This window comes from Phyllobates terribilis, unplaced genomic scaffold (genome assembly GCF_046119375.1).
Source record: "Phyllobates terribilis strain yellow unplaced genomic scaffold, ASM4611937v1 Scaffold_1__5_contigs__length_1240528914, whole genome shotgun sequence".
Taxonomy (NCBI): domain Eukaryota; kingdom Metazoa; phylum Chordata; class Amphibia; order Anura; family Dendrobatidae; genus Phyllobates; species Phyllobates terribilis.
In genome coordinates this window covers 309,860,470-309,880,899 of record NW_027362761.1, presented here as the reverse complement: position 1 = coordinate 309,880,899, position 20,430 = coordinate 309,860,470, and the positions used below count along the sequence as shown (strand labels likewise).

The window sequence follows — 20,430 nt, the reverse complement described above, 5'->3', positions numbered from 1 at the left end:
TTTCCCTTGTCGAAAGATAAAGGAAAACCACTCTGACCTCAATGTGTCCCTAGTCCATACCTAAAGCTGGTCCCGCCTGCCAGCGGTGGTTGGCACCCTAGGTCGCGAGAATGGCGCCCCCGCTCCTCGGTGGCTGTCCCTTCTGTCCCTGTTATGAGTCTACTGCTGATATATGACTGCTACAAGACGTACTGCATGTCCTTGGTGAAGTCTGCCATAAGCCAGCAAGTGACGCCAGACAAAATGGAGGACCTGCTTAAACATCTGGTGCAAGCACATTTGGCAAAGCTCCAACAGGACCACCACCGACAACAGCAGCAGAAAATTGATTTGCTCACAGAGGCAATTCGTGGACGGCGAGAGCTCCGACTCCAAGGTCAGTGGACAATTTTTCCATCTGGAAGGCGGTAAGGAGAGCCGTGCAGAAAATGACCCTGGTGGCTGACATAGAGGCCTTTTTGACTGTGTTTGAAAGGGTCGCTGAGAGGGAGAAACTTCCGATAGAGCAGTGGGCAGAGGTGCTGGCGCCATACTTGACGGGGGAGCCCCAGAAGACTTACTATGACTTGGCCTTGCAAGACGCCAAGAAATATGGCAAGCTAAAAACTAAAATTTTGGCATGCTTGGGGGTAACAATGACTGTCAGGGTGCAGCGGGTCCACCGCTGAGCATATCACCATGACAGACCCGCTCGCTCCCAAATGTTTGACCTTCTGCACCTGGTCCAAAAATGGTTGCAGCCGGAGTCTTCTACCCCTGCGCAGATGGTAGAACGAGTGGTGATGGACCGGTTCGTGCATTCCCTTCCAAGGCCAATACAGACTTGGATTGCCCAGAGTGATTCCTGATGAACTGGTCAGATTGGTTGAGAGGTATTAGAGGGTCGAGGGTTCCTTGGGAAAGCAGCCCACTCCATACTGGGGGTCCCAACAAGGGGCAGAGGCCCAAAACAGGTTGGGTTGTCCAAGGTCCAAGGGGGCGGGGGAGGTAATGCCAAAGGTCCCTGCTGGCGAGATTATATGCTGGAAATACCACGGCCCAGGCCATATAGCTGTCCGTTGACCCCTGACTGCCGAGCAGATGGACTGTAGCCTGGGACATCGCTGTTCATATTACGCGTATCCGGCCTGCAGTGTGAACTGTCCATCCAGTGAGGAGCCACAAGCTTGTCCCGTAAAGGTAAATTGTTGGCAAGTAACTGGATTGCTAGACTCAGGGAGTCTGGTGACCCTCGTGAGGGCCACACTTCCTCTCCAGCTGATCCCAGGGAAGAAGGTTGGCGTCTTTTGCATTCATGGTGATACCAAAGACTATCTGGTGGCCAGAGTGGATATTGAAATGGCCCAAGGTGCTGAGTTCCACAAGGTTGGCATCATCCAGAACTTATTGCACCCCATTATTATAGGCCAGGAGTTTTGTTTGTCTTGGGACTTGTGGGGGAAGGGAACAGGGCTCAGTTGCTCGGATAAGAAACGGGTTGGCCCTAAAGAAGTATCACCACACTTAGAGTCTGACGGGTTTCCCTTCTGTGTCCTTGTGGGGGGATGAAGAAGTAGTGTCCCCTGAGGTCGACATTCCTGAACCAGGGGTGACCAGCAAAAATTTTGGATCCGTCCAACATAAGGACCTATCTCTAAGGGAAGCATTCAATAATGTAACAGTCATAAATGGTATAGCGCAAGAGCCGGGGGCTGACACGAGATTTCCCTATTTTATGCTGAGTGAGGAGTTATTGTACTGGGTTACAAAAATGAGGGAGGAGCTAGTGGAACAGTTATTGTTACCAGGAGCCTATAGACGGAGGGTGTTTGACATGGCCCATTCACATGTCTTGGGTGGCCATCTGGGAAAAAACTCAGGAACGGATCATGCAGCGGTTTTATTGGCCCGGATGTCACCATGAAATCTAAAGGTATTGCAGGTCTTGCCCTACGTGCCAGCTAACCGCCCCCACCTCTCACTTTCGAAGTCCCCTTGTGCCATTGCCCATCATTGAAGTGCCGTTTGAGAGAATTGCCATGGATTTGGTCGGTCCCCTGGTAAAATCTGCTATTCGGCATCAATATACAGTTGTGCTCAAAAGTTTACATACCCCGGCAGAAATTTTCCTTTCTTGGCCTTGTTTCAGAGAATATGAATGATAGCAAAAACTTTTTCTCCACTCATGGTTATTGGTTGGGTGAAGCCATTTATTGTCAAACTACTCTTTTCTCTTTTTAAATCTTATTGACAACCAAAAACTTCTAAATGACCCTGATCAAAAGTTCACATACCCTGGTGATTTTGGCCTGATAATATGCACAGAATTTGACACAAATGGGTTTGAATGGCTACTAAAGGTAACATCCTCACCTGTGACCTGTTTGCTTGTAATCAGTGTATGTGCATAAAAGCTGAGTGAGTTTCTGGGATCCAGACAGACTCTTGCATCTTTCATCCAGCCACTGACGTTTCTGAATTGTGAGTCATGGGGAAAGCAAAAGAATTGTCAACGGATCTACGGGAAAAGGTAGTTGAACTGTATAACACAGGAAAGGGATACAAAAAAAATCCAAGGAATTGATAATGCCAGTCAGCAGCGTTCAAACTGTGATTAACAAATGGAAAATCAGGGGCTCTGTAAAAACCAAACCACGGTCGGGTAGACCAACAAAAATTTCGGCCACAACTGCCAGGAAAATTGTTCGGGATGCAAAGAAAAACCCACAAATAACATCAGCTGAAATTCAGGGCTCTCTGAAAACTAGCGGTGTGGCTGTTTCAAGATGAATAATAAGGAGGCAGTTGAAGAAAAATGGGCTACATGGTCGTGTCGCCAGAAGAAAGCCATTAGTGCACAAATGCCACTAAGTATCTCGCTACAATACGGCAAACAGCACAGAGACAAGCCTCAAAACTTCTGGAACAAGGTAATTTGGAGTCATGAGACCAAAATTGAACTTTTTGGCCACAACCATAAACGTTACATTTGGAGAGAGGTCAACAAGGCCTATGATGAAAAAAACGCCATTCTTACAGTAAAGCACGGAGGTGGATCGCTGATGTTTTGGGAATTTGTGAGCTACAAAGGCACAGGAAACTTGGTAAAAGTTCAAGGAAAGATTAATGCAGCACGTTATCAGCAAATACTGGAGGCAAATGTGCACTCATCAGCCCGGAAACTGCGCATGGGACGTACTTAGACGTTCCAACATAACAACAATCTAAAACACAAGGCCAAGTCGACCTGTCATGGGCTACAGCAGAACAAAGTGAAGGTTCTGGAGTGGCCATCTCAGTATCCTGACCTCAATATCATTGAGCCACTCTGGGGAGATCTCAAGTGTGCAGTTCATGTTAGACAGCCCAGGAATTTACAGGAACTGGAGGCGTTTTGCCAAGAATAATGGGCAGCTTTACCATCTGAAATAATAAAGAACCTCATCCACAACTACCACAAAAGACTTCAAGCTGTCATTGATGTTAAAGGAGGCAATAAATGGTATTAAGAACTGGGGTATGTGAACTTTTGATCAGGGTCATTTGGATGTTTTTGGTTGTCATTAAGATTTAAAAAGAGAAAACACAGTAGTTTTACAGTAAATGGCTTTACCCAACCAATAACCATGAGTGGAGAAAACGTTGTTTTGTTATCATTCATATTCTCTGAAACAAGGCCAAGAAAGGAAAAATTCTGCTGGGTTATGTAAACTTTTGAGCACAACTGTATATTGGTCATCCTGGACTATGCCAGACAGACGGTCTTGTGGAAAGATTCAATAAAACTGTGAAGAGAATGCTTAGGAAGGCCATAGAAAAGGACGGTAGAGACTGGGACTGTCTCCTACCGTATCTGTTGTTTTCTATCCGACAGGTTCCACAGACCTCTATGGGTTCTCGCCATTTCAACTTCTGTATGGCCGACATCCGCGGGGTCTCCGTGATATAGCAAAGGAAACCTGGGAAGCCGAAGTCACGCCCCACAGAAGCATCATCGAACACGTCGCACAGATGCAGGAGAGGATTGCGAAGGTGATGCCCATCATAAAAGGAAACCTCCTCCAGGCACAAGTGGCTCAAGCTAGGGTCTAGAACTGGTCAGTCAGAGTGAGGCAGTTCAATCTCGGGGACAGAGTCCTCATTCTAATTTCTACTGTGGAGAGTAAATTCTTGGCCATGTGGCAAGGGCCTTATGAGGTGGTCAAAAGGCTTGGTGAAGTGAATTATAAGATTCATCAACTGGGAAGACGTAAACCATACCAGAACTACCACATCAATCTCATCAAGCCATGGCAAGACAGACAGCCTGTTGAAACTCCATGTTTGCTGGTCAAGCCAGAAGTCAAGTTTGAAGGAGTTGCAATAGCGGAGACACTGTCGAAGGCCCAAAAAAAGCAGTGTCGGAAATTGCTACAGCAGAACAGGGACCTGTTCTTGGAATTGCCTGGGTGTACAAAGGTCATAGAACACGACGTTCTGACGGAATCTCATGTGCGGGTGAACTTGAAGCTCTATCAAATTCCTGAGGCCTGACGAGAGGTGATCTCCAAGGAAGTGGGTCGTATGTTGAAACCCTGAGTCATTGAGGAATCCAAGAGCTGATGGTCAAGTCCAATTGTCCTGGTTCCAAAACCCGATGGCAAGTGAAGATTCTGCAACGATTATAGGACGTTGAATGAAGTCTCCAAGTTCAACATATATCCGATGCTGCGTGTTGATGTGCTGATCGAGAGACTTTGGAGGCAAGGTACATAACTGTAGCGCCGGCGTCCCTGCCCTCTGCTAGGCAGGGACGCTGTTCCCCTCACCCCTCTGCTCCGAGCCCGGCGTCCTCCTCCCGCTCTGCTGGCAGCGCGCGCTCCTTCCCGGCCACTGTGCTTAGGGCGTGCGCGCGCGCGCTCCCTCCCTCTAAAAGGGGCCGCGCGCGCCGTCCTAAGGAGTCCCCGGCCAATGGCCGGAGGACTTCACCATATATAAGGCACCTCCTCCAAAATGGAGGTGCCCGAGCAATGTTGTTGCACTGTTCACTACTCTGCTTCAGCCCTCAGGTCCCGTTGCCAGTTACCTGCCAGTTACCTGCCAGAAACCTGCCAGTTTGCTGTCTGTTTCCTGCTTGACATTCCTCCTACCTGCTTGCTAGCCTGAGGTCCGATGGTCTGCCTTCCTACTCCTGTCAGTCTGTCTATGGACCAGCTTGCCCGCTCACCTGGGAGCGCACATCTGCTACCTGCCTGCTAGCCTACCTGGAGGCTCCGCCGTCACGTGCTGTGACCACCTGCCATTCCAGAGACTCCTGCCCGCTCACCTGGGAGCGCTCATCTGCTGCCTGTCTGTTGGCCTACCTGGAGGCTCCGCCGTCACGTGCTGTGACCACCTGCCATTCCAGAGACTCCTGCCCGCTCACCTGGGAGCGCTCATCTGCTGCCTGTCTGTTGGCCTACCTGGAGGCTCCGCCGTCACATGCTGTGACCACCCGTTTATCCAGAGACTCTCGCTTGCTCACCTGGGAGCACACATCTACCATCTGCCTGCTAGCCTACCAGGTCATACCTACCCTTTACCCAGAGACTGCCCCGGTCACTTGCCGTGACCTCCTGCCCGTTCATCCAGAGACTGCCCCGGTCACTTGCCGTGACCTCCTGCCCGTTCATCCAGAGACTGCCCCGGTCACTTGCCGTGACCTCCTGCCCGTTCATCCAGAGACTACTCCGGTCACTTGCCGTGACCTCCAGCCCGTTCACCCAGAGACTGTCCCGGTCACCTGCTGTGACTGCCTGCCCGTCTTCCCTGGTCGCCACCCGCTCCCTTACAAGGACCGCCCCCTTGTATAGTAGCTCAGAGGTTCCGCCTCCCAGACCCGTTACAATAACCACCTTGGATTTAACTAAGTGTTATTGGCAAATCCCCATGTTACAGGGAGCCGAGGAGAAGGCTGCTTTTTCTACGCCCAATGGATGCTTCCAATACGTTCGGATGCCATTTGGGCTGCAAGGAGCCCTGGCGACCTTCCAGCGGGCCATGGACCGGATCCTCGCACCTCATAAGAAGTACGCCGCGGCATACCTGGACGATACCTGTTCTGGTTGCCCCCGTCTTCAAAAGAGAATTTATACTACAGAAAGATGCCTCAGATGGTGGTTTAGGAGCAGTCCTTTCTCAGGAGATACATGGGCAGGAGCACCCTGTTCTCTACCTGATTAGGAAGCTCTCCGCATGTGATAATTATTCCATTGTAGAAAAGGAATGATTGGCCATAAAGTGGTACTATCTGTTGGGATGAAAGTTTAAATTGGTATCAGACCATGCCCCACTCAGGTGGATGAGGGAGAAAAAAGGGAAAAATGGGGAGGTATGTAAGGTAGCTCACAGACACATAGTTGATGGGAGGCATGTGTCACAGAGATGGTTGTCATCTGTGATGTAATTCTGGAATGTTGCTCTAGTGCACATAAGCACTAAGATTACTGTTTGGGGCATCTGGGCCAGGTTTTACGGGTAACCGGAGAGATGGGCGGGTCTGGCTACCCATATACCTCACCTCTGGGTGTGGTTGACAAGTTAAAATGGCACATGGTCGCTGTGTGAGGAGGAAGAGGTCCTCCTTTGTGTTATCTGCAAACTGAGCCAGTATACTGGATGTTATTCAGCCTGTGTGACCAGAACTGGTTCTTAAGAGACTTTGCCAAAAGAACTGTTTACTTTGTGTTCCTGAACTGAAGGCTGTTTCCTTTTCCTTTTCCAGCTTTTGGCTGGTTTATGACACCGCAATAAACCAGAATGGACTTTTAAATGGAAATGCTTCATGTTTTGCCTACCAACGCACCCAGGTGAGTAAAAATCCCACAGGAGCACTATGTGGGGCCCATTACACTGTATGAAGCACTATGTGGGGCCCATTACACTGTATGAGGGGATGTGTGGGGATTACAGTTGGAGAATCATACTGTGATGGGGTCACTATTCTTCGTTGGAGGGGGGATTGAGGGAGATGGGTACAGTAGGGTCATCATACCGTGTGTGTGTGTGGAGGAATTCACTGTGGGGGGATCATAATGTGTTTGGGGCACTTTTGTTTGCATCATACTTTATCTGTTTTATTCAAGGTTTTTATCCTTTATTTTATTATTTTACTCACTTATATAGCCCCATTAATTCCACAGCGCTTTACAGACAATATGGGCACTGTCCCCATTGGGGGTCACAATCTAAATTCCCTATCAGTAGGTCTTTGAAATGTGGGAGGAAACCGGAGAACCCGGAGGAAACCCACGCACGCGGGGAGAACATACAAACCAAGACCCCAAGCTAACCACTGAGCCACCGTGCACCATTGGGCCACATGCTTTTTACTGCTCTTACATAACATATTATATTATTCCAATATAATTCCAAAAGTTAATCGTTTTATTTGATAAGGAAAAACTTCCTCAATTGTAGAAATTTTTTTAAGGTATATCAAGATAGGCCAGCGACTTTGTCCAAGCTTTTAACTTTGGCCCTCTGCGTATTTGACTTTGGCATCCCTGACTTAAAGGGTTAGGCCATGGCCCCACTATCAGTATTTGGTCAGTATTCAGTCAGTATTTTTTTCTCAGGAGTGGGAACCAAAAACAGGATTGAGTGATAAAAGCAGAATTGGTGAACTTGTTTCTATTATACCTTTTCTCTGATTGTTCCTCACCTGGTTTTGGCTCCCATTCCTGAGAAAAAATACTGACCGAATACTGACCAAATACTGATAGTGGGGCAGTGGCCTTAGTCTCATCATGATAAAGGTTTACAAGTACAAAGAGGTTGTAAAAACAAACAACTTTGCAGTTTTACTTTTGATTAAAAATCCTCTTCATTCTCAAGAACAGACCTCCACTGCAATCGGTGGCGAGTATCTTAGGCTTGGAGTGCAGTGCTTACAAGCTCTTTGCTATAGACTTTATAGCGCGCTAATGTATGACTTGTTTTTCTATCCTAAAACCTCAGTATTCAGGTTAAATTGCCCTATTGGCACTTTGCGATAAATAAGTGGGTTTTGGATCGCAGTTTGGGCACTCGGTCTCTAAAAGGTTCGCCATCACTGGTCTAAGGGCATTTTTACTCACAACAGGGTTGTTGCAGAAATACATGAAATCATCCCATATTTCTGAATGGTGCCAGATGAAATTCATTCACCTGTTGCAGAAACCTCATCATTCACATATATGGAATAGATTTTCAGAGGTCACAATAATAGTGTGTGAATGACGCGCCCCCTGGGACATATTCCTTTTTGAGGGGAATACCCGGCACCGGATCAGATGGGGGGTTGTAGTCTCCGAGCGGCTGTGACCCGGCCCCGTGCCCAGGGCGTCAAGCTCAGTGTTATGTGGCAGCTTTACAGATGTTACTAAAGTTCTTTTGTGTCGACTACGCCACCCGTTGTGATGCGGTCACTGTGGCCGCCGCTGCAGCAGGGTCCGCTGAGGCTGATGGTGGATGCGCAGCTTGGTGGGATAACCCCCAACGGGAGGGGTATAGCCTCAGAGGGGACAGGCGCAGAGGATGGGGGTTGTGGTGGTGCGGTGCAGCCGGCAATGAAGACAGACTCGGGTTGTGCAGTTAAGGGTGTTTACTTACTGCAGATGTTGTACTGGTCACTCCAGCTGCTAGTGACCACCCGAGCCGTGCTGCGTCCACCAGGTCCTGGATCCAGCCAACCCCCAAACAAGTCCGGAGCGTGGCCCTGAGCTCTCCCTCTGTCCTTTCTTCAGCCGTCCCCACCAGGGATTCACCTAGGTCCAGCTCCCTCGGGCCTTCTTTTGGGACACCCTTGGCCCTGGGTTCCCTGACCCTGCATGTGGTGTGCCTTCGGGGTGAATGTGGTGGGTGACCGTGACAGACACTGCCCACGGTCTCCGGTCTCTGGCTGGGGATTGTTTTTGCCCCCACCAGCTTGGGTTCCGGTACCCTGATGCTGACTCCTCACCCGGTGTTCTAATTTGGGTTCTTGGGTCCCTTCAGTCTTCCCCCTCTGGGTCTTTCTCTTTCTTCTCCTCTCTCACTCTGGGTCTTGGTCTTTCTTCTCTCCTCTCCTGACTTGTTCTCTGCAGCTGACTGACTCTCTGCGTCTGACCCTGATTCTAAGTTGGTGCCCTCCTTATATATCCCTCTATGTGTGAGCTCAGGTGACCAGCACCCAATGAGCTCCTATCACTACCCAGACTGCTCCCCCTATCTGCCCCTACACTACATGGGATGTACCACCCCCCTCCCACTCCAGCCAGGAACAGGCTCGGTTGTACCTGCACATTTCTAAGTGGGAGTACCGTCGGCCTGCTCCTCTGAAATGGGATGTATGTAGTGCATGCAGTCTATCTGAGCTCAGTTCCACACTCCATCCTTACCCGGGAGTGGAATATCACACCTCTGGGTTGAGGTGCAATACCCCTGTAGCAGCCGAATCCTCAGGGTGCTACATTCCCCCCCGGTAAATCACAGCACGTCCTCGGGCTGTAAGACATAAAACACCAAAACATACAAATTTTTCATATAAACATATAAAACATATAAAACATTATATATATAAAACTTTTCATATAACATTCTCGTAGACTTCTCTTGTCTCTGGTTCCTCCTCCGGACACTGTGCAACGTATGTCCGGGAAAAGTGCGACAGTCTCTTAGAAAATCTGGTTTTCTATAAAACCGGTAGGGGGCGCTTTAGGACGCGCAACTATATACAGGGAGAAGTTGGAAGTTGGCCGCTCTCAGTCCTCGGCCAGGTAGAGGGAAGGGAATGGCTGCTCACAGTCCTCAGCCTGTAGGATGAAGGGGTTAACGGGTAAACAGTTCACTGGTCCCAACGGGGACTATTTTAGCAGCAACGGTTCACTGTGCCCCGACGGGCAACTATATACAGTCTCTACTCCCGTCCTCAACGACGGCTCCCTCCTGCTCTTTCTTGATATGATGTTTCTTCAGACCCGTCCGGGTCCTCTGGCTCCTCCTCTCCGTACCGCAACTCCTCCTCCGTCAAGCGGTGTACGTGGAGGGCATTAGGTCCTTTGGCACACTTGTGCCGGGTGAAAGTGACTTCGTCTCCGACGTAGAGGTCACGGCCTTTGTGACCTTCCGGCAGGTGGGACTCGACGTCTCTGCGAGTCACAAAAACGTCACCGCGGTTGTTACGGTCCCGAATAAAGCCCCACCCATGCTGCGGGTTGAACTTTATCACTGTCCCGATGGTGCGGGGACAATGCGCTGCACGGGGGTTCCTCCTAGTCCGGCTCTTCTGCTCCGCGCTCCGGATTTGGGCCTGTTGTTCTCTGACCCGCCTCTCCTCCCGTTCTCTCTTAAACTCTGCTAGCTGCTGACGACAACACTCAGTACGCTCAGCGGCGACTGCCCGAGTTTCTCCGGTGAACCCCATCAAATCTTCTCCCGTGGGGTCCCACACGAATTGGGCTTCTTCTAAAGGAGGCGAGACCCGAGTCACGGGCTTCGGAGCCGGGATCAGGGGCTCACACAAGGGCCCTAGTCTTTGTTGCCGCTCCAGCTCATGGTATCCTTCGGGCCAGATGAAGGGTCGCCCGTCCGGCCATGTGAGCTGGCTGAAGAGGTCCTCCCCCAGGTGTGGCACCCTTGGTATTGCGGGCGCGGGCGCGGTGGTGGTGGCGCCCGGGTTGCCCAGGCCTTGCGGCCAGGCCTGGGGCACCTGGAAGGTGAAGGGCACCGTTAGAACGGCGGCGCCCTGGGCTACCTGGCCTTGCGGCCAGGCCGGAGGCTCCGCGGAGGTAGGGGGCGCTGTTGGTGGTGCGGCGCCCGGGGGTACTAGGCCTTGCGACCAGGCTGGTGGTAATTCCTGCTTTGTCACGCTCCGGATCGAGGCGCGTGACGTCACAGGGGTCGCTGCGGCGGCTTCCGGTCGGGGCCTAGTCCATAGCGGTGACATGGCGGCTACGGGCACAGCAGGGGGACTTTCGGGCTCTGCGACGGGGAGCTGGGGCAGGTAAGCGGTGTCACGGCTTGGGGTATAGGCGTCCCCTTTACCTGCCTCCATGCGTTCGGCTCCCTCCTCGGCGCCGTCTCCGGCCTTGGGTCCTCCCGCGCCATCCTCAGAGGCGGTCTGCTTCCTCTTCCAGGGTAGCGTGCTCCGTTGACTGGTCTCTGCTTGTTGGGCCATCTCCCGGCTCCACTCCGCCAGTATCTCGCGCTGTACCCGGGCCATCCTCCGTGCGAGGCCCTCCAGGGCAGTTTGTGCACACTCCCGGTCTCGGGGGAGCTGCGCTAAGATCTCCGCTAGACCTAGCGGGGTTGTGGACTCTAGCAGGCTCCTGACCATCGGGTCGGTGCTGCTCTGCTCTGCTTCCGGCAGGCTCCTGGCCAGCGGGCCGGTGCTGCTCTGCCCTCCTTCCTCGGTCTCTAGCAGACTCCTGGCCAGCGGGCCGGTGCTGTTCTGCTTTCTCTCCATCTCCGGGTGAGCTCCTTCGCTACTCCTCATTAGACCTCTTGCCTCCGGGTGCGCTCGCTCCAGACTGCTCCAAGCGACACCCATCTTTTCTCTTCTCTTTCGTCTCCTCCCACTTCGAGGGCGGTCCCGGGGCAACTCGGTGACTGTCAGCTCCAGGGGGAGTTCTTTCGCGCTGACAGACACCTCCAGCATCACAGTCTCTGTTGGTGGGGGCGGTTTCCACTTTTGGCGCCATTTTCTGTCCTGGCCCACGATGGGAGGTGGCCTCTTGCCCTCCTTTGGCACGCCCATAATGGCGTCCGCTGCTCTTCCAAGGCGGGAAATCTGCGGTTTTGGCGGGAAGCGTCGCCCAGTGGCGGGAAACTCTGCAGATGGCGGGAACAAGTTGGAAATGGCGGACAATCGGCGGGAAACGACTGGTGATGGAGTCCGATGGCGTGGACCCTCCGGAACCGGCGGGAGACTTCTTTCTGAGGTAAACTTGCACTTTTCTTCAGGCACGCAGTACCCGGGTGTTGCGGGCACGTGATCCTGCCGACTACGCCAAAGTTGACGCGCCCCCTGGGACATATTCCTTTTTGAGGGGAATACCCGGCACCGGATCAGATGGGGGGTTGTAGTCTCCGAGCGGCTGTGACCCGGCCCCGTGCCCAGGGCGTCAAGCTCAGTGTTATGTGGCAGCTTTACAGATGTTACTAAAGTTCTTTTGTGTCGACTACGCCACCCGTTGTGATGCGGTCACTGTGGCCGCCGCTGCAGCAGGGTCCGCTGAGGCTGATGGTGGATGCGCAGCTTGGTGGGATAACCCCCAACGGGAGGGGTATAGCCTCAGAGGGGACAGGCGCAGAGGATGGGGGTTGTGGTGGTGCGGTGCAGCCGGCAATGAAGACAGACTCGGGTTGTGCAGTTAAGGGTGTTTACTTACTGCAGATGTTGTACTGGTCACTCCAGCTGCTAGTGACCACCCGAGCCGTGCTGCGTCCACCAGGTCCTGGATCCAGCCAACCCCCAAACAAGTCCGGAGCGTGGCCCTGAGCTCTCCCTCTGTCCTTTCTTCAGCCGTCCCCACCAGGGATTCACCTAGGTCCAGCTCCCTCGGGCCTTCTTTTGGGACACCCTTGGCCCTGGGTTCCCTGACCCTGCATGTGGTGTGCCTTCGGGGTGAATGTGGTGGGTGACCGTGACAGACACTGCCCACGGTCTCCGGTCTCTGGCTGGGGATTGTTTTTGCCCCCACCAGCTTGGGTTCCGGTACCCTGATGCTGACTCCTCACCCGGTGTTCTAATTTGGGTTCTTGGGTCCCTTAAGTCTTCCCCCTCTGGGTCTTTCTCTTTCTTCTCCTCTCTCACTCTGGGTCTTGGTCTTTCTTCTCTCCTCTCCTGACTTGTTCTCTGCAGCTGACTGACTCTCTGCGTCTGACCCTGATTCTAAGTTGGTGCCCTCCTTATATATCCCTCTATGTGTGAGCTCAGGTGACCAGCACCCAATGAGCTCCTATCACTACCCAGACTGCTCCCCCTATCTGCCCCTACACTACATGGGATGTACCACCCCCCTCCCACTCCAGCCAGGAACAGGCTCGGTTGTACCTGCACATTTCTAAGTGGGAGTACCGTCGGCCTGCTCCTCTGAAATGGGATGTATGTAGTGCATGCAGTCTATCTGAGCTCAGTTCCACACTCCATCCTTACCCGGGAGTGGAATATCACACCTCTGGGTTGAGGTGCAATACCCCTGTAGCAGCCGAATCCTCAGGGTGCTACATGAACATGCGCTCATGCGATTAAGGTTCCGTCCCCAACTGTAACAGTTAGCATCAATGTATGCAAATTAACATGTAAGAGTTATGGAGTCGGTGCGGCTCCTATGCAGAGTCACACTGACTGGCCTATAAAACACACTTTTTTGCTTGATGTCCCTCAACTACAGTATAAGGTGGTGGTGTTGTAGGGGGGCAAAATTATGCTGCGTCTCTCCACAGCCCCCAGACCCTGCCTAGAAGATCATAGTTCACAATGACATTAGTACATGTACAGTACGTTGAAGCATGTACGCCTAGCCATATATCGGTACGTACAGTGCTATGCACTTGTGTGGACATTATATCATGTCACGCTTCATACAGATTGTTATCTTCTTCTAACCTTGTGAGATTGAAGCAAATTGTCTACAGAGAGCTACACACGTGGTAAAAATTGTTGGTACCCCTCATTTAATGAAAGAAAAACCCACAATGGTCACAGAAATAACTTGAATCTGACAAAAGTAATAATAAATTAAAAATCTATAAAAATGAACAAATGAAAGTCAGACATTGATTTTCAACCCTACCTTCACAGAATTTAAAAAATATATTAAACTCATGAAATAGGCCTGGACAGAAATGATGGTACTCTTAACTTAATATTTTGTTGAACAACCTTTTGAGGCAATTACTGCAATCAAAAGATTCCTGTAGCTCTCAATGAGACTTCTGCACCTCTCGACAGGTATTTTGGCCCACTCATCAAGAGCAAACTGCTCCAGTTGTCTCGTGTTTGAAGGTTGCCTTTTCCAGACAGCATGTTTCAGCTCTTTCCAAAGATGCTCAATAGGCTTTAGGTCAGGGCTCATAAAAGGCCACTTCAGAATAGTCCAATGTTTTCCTCTTAGCCATTCTTGGGTGTTTTTAGCTGTGTGTTTTGGGTCATTATCCTGTTGCAAGACCCATGACCTGCGACTGAGACCAAGCTTTCTGACACTGGGCAGCACATTTCTCTCTAGAATCCCTTGATAGTCTTGAGATTTCATTGTACCCTGCACAGATTCAAGACACCCTGTGCCAGATGGAGCAAAGCAGCTCCAGAACATAACAGAGCCTCCTCCATGTTTCACTCCATGTTTCACAGTACGGAGTGTTCTTTTCTTGATATAATTCATTTTTCCGTCTGTGAACATAGAGCTGACGTGCCTTGCCAAAAACTTCCATTTTTGTCTCATCTGTCCATAGGACATTCTCCGAGAAGCTTTGTGGCTTGTTAACATGTAGTTTGGCAAATTCCAGTCTGGTTTTTTTATGATTTTTTTTCAACAATTGTGTTCTCCTTGGTCGTCTCCCATGAAGTCCACTTTGGATCAAACAATGACGGATGGTGCGAAGTTCACCTTTAATCTCTTTTGAAGTTATCCGGGGCTCTTTTGTTACCATTCGTATTATCCGTCTCTTTGATTTGTTATCAATTTTCCTCCTGCGGCCACGTCCAGGGAGGTTGGCTACAGTCCCATGGATCTTAAATTTCTGAATAATATGTGCAACTGTAGTCACAGGAACATCAAGCTGCTTGGAGATGGTCTTATAACCTTTACCTTTAACATGCTTGTCTATAATTTTCTTTCTAATCTCCTGAAACAACTCTTTCATTTGCTTCCTCTGGTCCATGTTGAGTGTGGTACACACCATGTCACTAAACAGCACTGTGAGTATCTGTAGCCCTATATACAGGCCCACTGACTGATTACAAGATTGTACAATCCTGTGATGCTAATTAGTGGACACAACTTGATTTAACATGCCCCTTTTGTCACATTATTTTCAGGGGTACCATCATTTCTGTCCAGACCTATTTCATGAGTTTCATTTTTTTTTTAATTCTGTGGAAGCAGAAAAGCAATGTCTGACTTTCATTTGTTCATTTTCATAGATTTTTAATTTATTACTTTTGTTAGATTCAAGTTATTTCTGTGACCATTGTAGGTTTTTCTTTCATTAAACGAGGGGTACCAACAATTTTGATATTTAATATTAGCTTTTTATTCTTATTGGCATTAGTGCTTTTTTTTTGTCTGCCTAGTAATCCATAACATGTGATAATCCAGCAACTGTCATTAATGCTGTGTACATCATGATATATTTAACTTTAAAGAAAGAAACATTTGTGCTTACTCACCTTTCATTCTTTTTCCAGCATTGCAATCCTGCAATATCTAATTAACAAGTATAAGACCCCTGATCACTGGTACTCATCAGACCTCCAGAAACGTGCTCGTGTAGATGAGTACCTGTCTTGGCAGCATACAAATACACGTCCACACAGTTCCAGACCATTTTGGGTCAAGGTAAACGTGTCCTTAAAATAAAGAGTCACATTCGGGTGGTATGGTTTTTGGAATATAGATAGACGTTTGGATGGCCCAATGTTCAGTCTCCTCTGGTGGATTGTTTGCATTGTGTGGCATATGAAGAAATGGAAGCCCATACTAGCTCTGAAGTGCACTATATGGAGTGATGGCTGCCACAGCTTCTTTCCATTTCTTTAGAACTACCAGAGTTACCAATGCTGTACTCTGCTCCCGCAATACCAAGAGTGTGACTGGAGCAGTGGTGAATGTGCACAGCTGTCGTTCCATGTAAGCAGAGCACTTGAAAGCCCCACTCTCAGGATAATGGGTCTCCCAGTAGAGGGACCCCCTAAGCAATCAGCAAGTTATGGTGGTGCAAGCCTATTTCAGTAATTCTATGGGCATAAGGCCTTTTAAATCTGAAATGCATACTGTCAAATTGTGATAATTGTAAATTTTAATTAATATTTGTTACAGTACAATGTAGTGAATGGGGTTGTAATAAATTGCAAGTCCTCTTTCTTTTTTTGTTCCAGGGCATGACTCCATATCTCCTTGGTCATGAAGCCGCACCGGAAAATTTAAATCCTGCTCTTTCCGAGTTTAATGGCACTTTGACAGCCATAGAAACTAAATTCCTGCAGGACAAACAATTCTTTGCAGGGGATGAGATCTCCATTGCTGATTTGGTTGCTATTGTAGAGATTATGCAGGTGAATAAATACTATTTGTAGTATTCATAATTTTTTTTTTTCTCCTTATAGAGCCTGAAGTGATATTAGTATGAGTTGTCCAGTAGTAGACAACCACCTTTTAAAAGGAACGTGTCAATCGATTCATGCTGCCCAAACACGGGCAGTATGAATTGGAGCCTGGCTGCACGATTGCAGCCAGGTATAATTTTATCTGAAATGCTCCTGTGTTTCTAGAAAATAAAGTTTGAAGAGCAGTCTCTGAACATTAGGCGGATATGAGACTAGTCCTGGGCTGCCCCAGGCTGTCTTTTCACAGCACTGCTCTAGGTGATTGGCAGGTCTCTTTAATGTCAAAAGACTTGTAAATTGCCTGGAGCGGTGCTGGGAAAAGGCAGTCAGGGGTAGCCCAGGACTTATCTCATCTCTGCCTATGCTCCCCAGCCAGTTCTTCAAACTATTTTATCAAATACTAGATAATTTCAGAGAAAATTATACCTGGCTGCAGTCATGTAGCCATGTTCTTATTCATGCTGCCTGTGGTTTGAGGAGCATGAATCGACTGACAGATTCATTTTAATGCCTACTTGATCATTGACTCCTACAATTTGAGTAATTGTCAGTCTACAGAATGGCTAAAAAAGATCCAATCGCTAATCTATTTATTTAATAAAGGTGGGCTGCCCTTTTTAGTCAATAAAAGAATGGACAGACCCAGTCTAGTGATTTTTCTAAATCGAAATTGTCAAAAGTCTGCAGAATAAACCCTAATGCCCCAAGCTCAACTTTCTAGCATACATTGGGCTTGAACATCCGGGTTGTGGCATCCCGGCATGCAGAGTGGGACCAATGGCCCCTCTCTAACATTGAAAGTGTGAGATCAGCTTGGTTTGTGCAGCAGAAATTGGATGTTCCCTTTTAATATCTAGTATATTATCAGTCCTCTTTATTTACAGACAATTTCCGCTGGGATTGATGCTTTTGAGGACAAACCCAAGTTGTCAGCCTGGAAGTTAAGAGTGGAGGAAGCAATTGGAGCAGATCTGTTCAAAGAAGCACATGAGACAATAATGCATTTCAAGGAACGTCAACCAATCCCTCCTGAGCTTAAGGAGCGAGTTAAAACCAGATTTGATTATTACAACCACAAATAGACGTTCCGTACTCTACGACTCTCTCATGTGTAATAAATGAGCAGGGAAGTTATCTGATTACACGCTGATACATTTCAAGTGAGCAGCATTATTAAATTTCAAGAAAAAAAAATCCTTTTAACATTCTTCTTTTTTTTTTCAGTAAAAGTGCTATGATTCCAGCTATATGCATCTATGAGTTGGGATTCGCTTATTTTCAGCTACACTAGATAATGTTGTTGCAGTTTTCCTGTTGCATTATCCCTGTATAATAATGTGGATTCCAGCTCACTACTGACGTTAACCCCATCCAGGGGTGGATTAAGAGTAGCAAGGGCCCCCCCCCCCCACACACACACACACACACACACACACACACACACACACACACACACACACACACACACACACACACACACACACACACCTACCTGATTTATCACGTGACATGTCACATGATCCCCTGTGATAGATCATGTGATAGTTCACGTGAAATTAATTTGGCACAATATTAATTATAAGAATTTTTATTTAGGCTGTGTGCCCACTATGCGTTTTTTAAGCATTTCCGCAGCGGCTATTCCGCTGCAGAAACGCTTAAAAACTCTTGGTAGAAGGTCTGCCATGTTTCCCAATGATAATCCGCATGTGCTGTGTACATGCTGCGGAAATTTCCGCTGCGGATTATCATTGCGGAAAAATCCGCAGCATTACCAATTATTTTGCGGAAGCGCGGCGTTTTCGCCGCCATTGACTTGCATTAGAACGCATGGAATCCGCATCCCTGCATCTGTAGATGCGGAATCCATGCGTTTCAATGTGCGGATGGTACCCAGGTGTGAAGGACAGGAGACTCTCCTCCGGACCCGGGTACCATAGAACCTGTAAAAAAAGAATAAAATAAAAAATAAATATTATACTTACCTTCTGATGGCGTCTTTATCCGATGCGTCCTGGCTTGCCGGCAGCTCGCGATGGTCTGAAAAGGACCTGCTGTGACGTCATTTAGTCATGTGACGGGTCACGCGACCGCTGACGTCGGCAGGGCAGCAGAAGGTAAGTATATATTTTTTATCTTTTACGGTCACACTATATAAATCCATGCTGGTTGCATGGATTTATATAGTGTAACCAAGTTGTCAAGCACTTTCCAAGTGATGCTAAAATCGCTTGGAAAGCGCTTGTCAACCCGCATGCGGAAATGCAAGTGAAGAACGCTTCACATCCGCTTGTCCCTGGCAGGAAAACGCATGTACAATCCGCATGTAAAATCCGCATGTACAATCCGCATGTAAAATCCGCATGCGTTTTTTCTGTCAGGGAGATGCAGAAACGCTCAAAAAAAAATCCGGAACATTTCTGTATCGTGGGCACATAGCCTTACATTAATTGTATGACTCAATATTGAGCACACGTAGCCATCTATACTCAGCAGGAGGCCGCATGTAGCCATCTATACACAGCAGGCGGCCGCACGGCGCCATCTATACACAGCAGGCGGCCGCACGGTGCCATCTATACACAGCAGGCGGCCGCACGGCACCATCTATACACAGCAGGAGGCCGCACGGCGCCATCTATACTCAGCAGGAGGCCGCACGTAGCCATCTATACACAGCAGGAGGCCGCACGGCGCCATCTATACACAGCAGGAGGCCGCACGGCGCCATCTATACACAGCAGGGGGCTGCACGGCACCATCTATACACAGCAGGAGGCCGCACGGCACCATCTATACACAGCAGGAGGCCGCATGGCGCCATCTATACACAGCAGAGGGCCGCACGGCGCCATCTATACACAGCAGGGGGCCGCACAGCGCCATCTATACACAGCAGGAGGCCGCACGGCGCCATCTATACATAGTGGGAGGCCGCACGGCGCCCCCACCAGAGACAGCAGGAGGCCGCACGGCGCCATCTATACACAGCAGGAGGCCGCACGGCGCCATCTGTACACAGTGGGAGGCCGCACGGCACCCCCCCCAGAGACAGCAGGAGGCCGCATGGCGCCATCTATACTCAGCAGGAGGCCGCACGTAGCCATCTATACACAGCAGGAGGCCCCACGGCACCATCTATACACAGCAGGAGGCTGCACGGTGCCATCTATACACAGCGGGAGGCCGCAAGTAGCCATCTATACACAGCGGGAGGCCGCACGTAGCCATCTATACACAATGGGAGGCCGCACGTAGCCATCTATACACAACAGGAGGCCGCACGTAGCCATCTATACACAGCAGGAGGCCGCACAGCGCCATCTATACACAGCAGGAGGCCGCACAGCGCCATCTATACACAGCAGGAGGCCGCACGTAGCCATCTATACACAGCAGGAGGCCGCACGGCGCTATCTAAACACAGCAGGGGGCCGCACGACACCATCTATACACAGCAGGAGGCCGCACGGCGCCATCTATACACAGCAGGGGGCCGCACGGCGCCATCTATACACAGCAGAGGGCCGCACGGCGCCATCTATACACAGCAGGGGGCCGCACGGCGCCATCTATACATAGTGGGAGGCCGCACGGCGCCCCCCCCCAGAGACAGCAGGAGGCCGCACGGTGCCAACTATACTCAGCAGGAGGCCGCACGCAGTCACGCATGCTGTCACGCACACACGCAAACATATACAGACATATACATACACGCATAAACACATTTGAAACACAAAAATACATATAAACAGACATCACACAATGATATCTGCCTGCACACACACACACACATACATACACATATACACACAGACTCACCATCCCCCGGCTCCTTTCCTCCTGCCTGCTCTGACTTCTCTGTTGCAGCAGTGCAGGCCGGGCGCGCACTGCGTGACGTCACAGCTAGGAGACACGGCCGCGCACAGGGCCGTGTCTCCTAGCAGTGACGCGGCCGGGCCAGCACAGGGAAGTTAACTGCTGCAGTGCTGGCCCGGCCGATGAAGAAGTAGCGTCCGTACGCCGCTGCTGGGGGAGCGGTCCGGGGCCCCCCTCCCGCCACTGCTACCGGTATGTGCCGCGGCGGCCCGCACATATAATGAGGGCAATCCGGCATTAGACATCCCGCCCGGAGCCGCGGGCCC

General features: G+C 49.9%; 1 protein-coding gene across 1 annotated transcript in view; it reads left to right on the top strand.

Moving 5' to 3' along the window:
• The window catches only part of LOC141167035 (glutathione S-transferase theta-3-like), a 28,879-nt gene extending 11,460 nt beyond the window's left edge, over positions 1 to 17,419 (top strand). The window contains exons 2-4 of the mRNA XM_073654348.1: positions 15,368 to 15,518; positions 16,058 to 16,234; positions 17,170 to 17,419. Of these exons, the coding sequence (XP_073510449.1) occupies positions 15,368 to 15,518; positions 16,058 to 16,234; positions 17,170 to 17,367 (526 nt within the window). The 3' untranslated portion in view covers positions 17,368 to 17,419. The remainder of the gene's footprint in view (positions 1 to 15,367; positions 15,519 to 16,057; positions 16,235 to 17,169) is intronic.
• Positions 17,420 to 20,430: the final 3,011 nt, after the last annotated feature.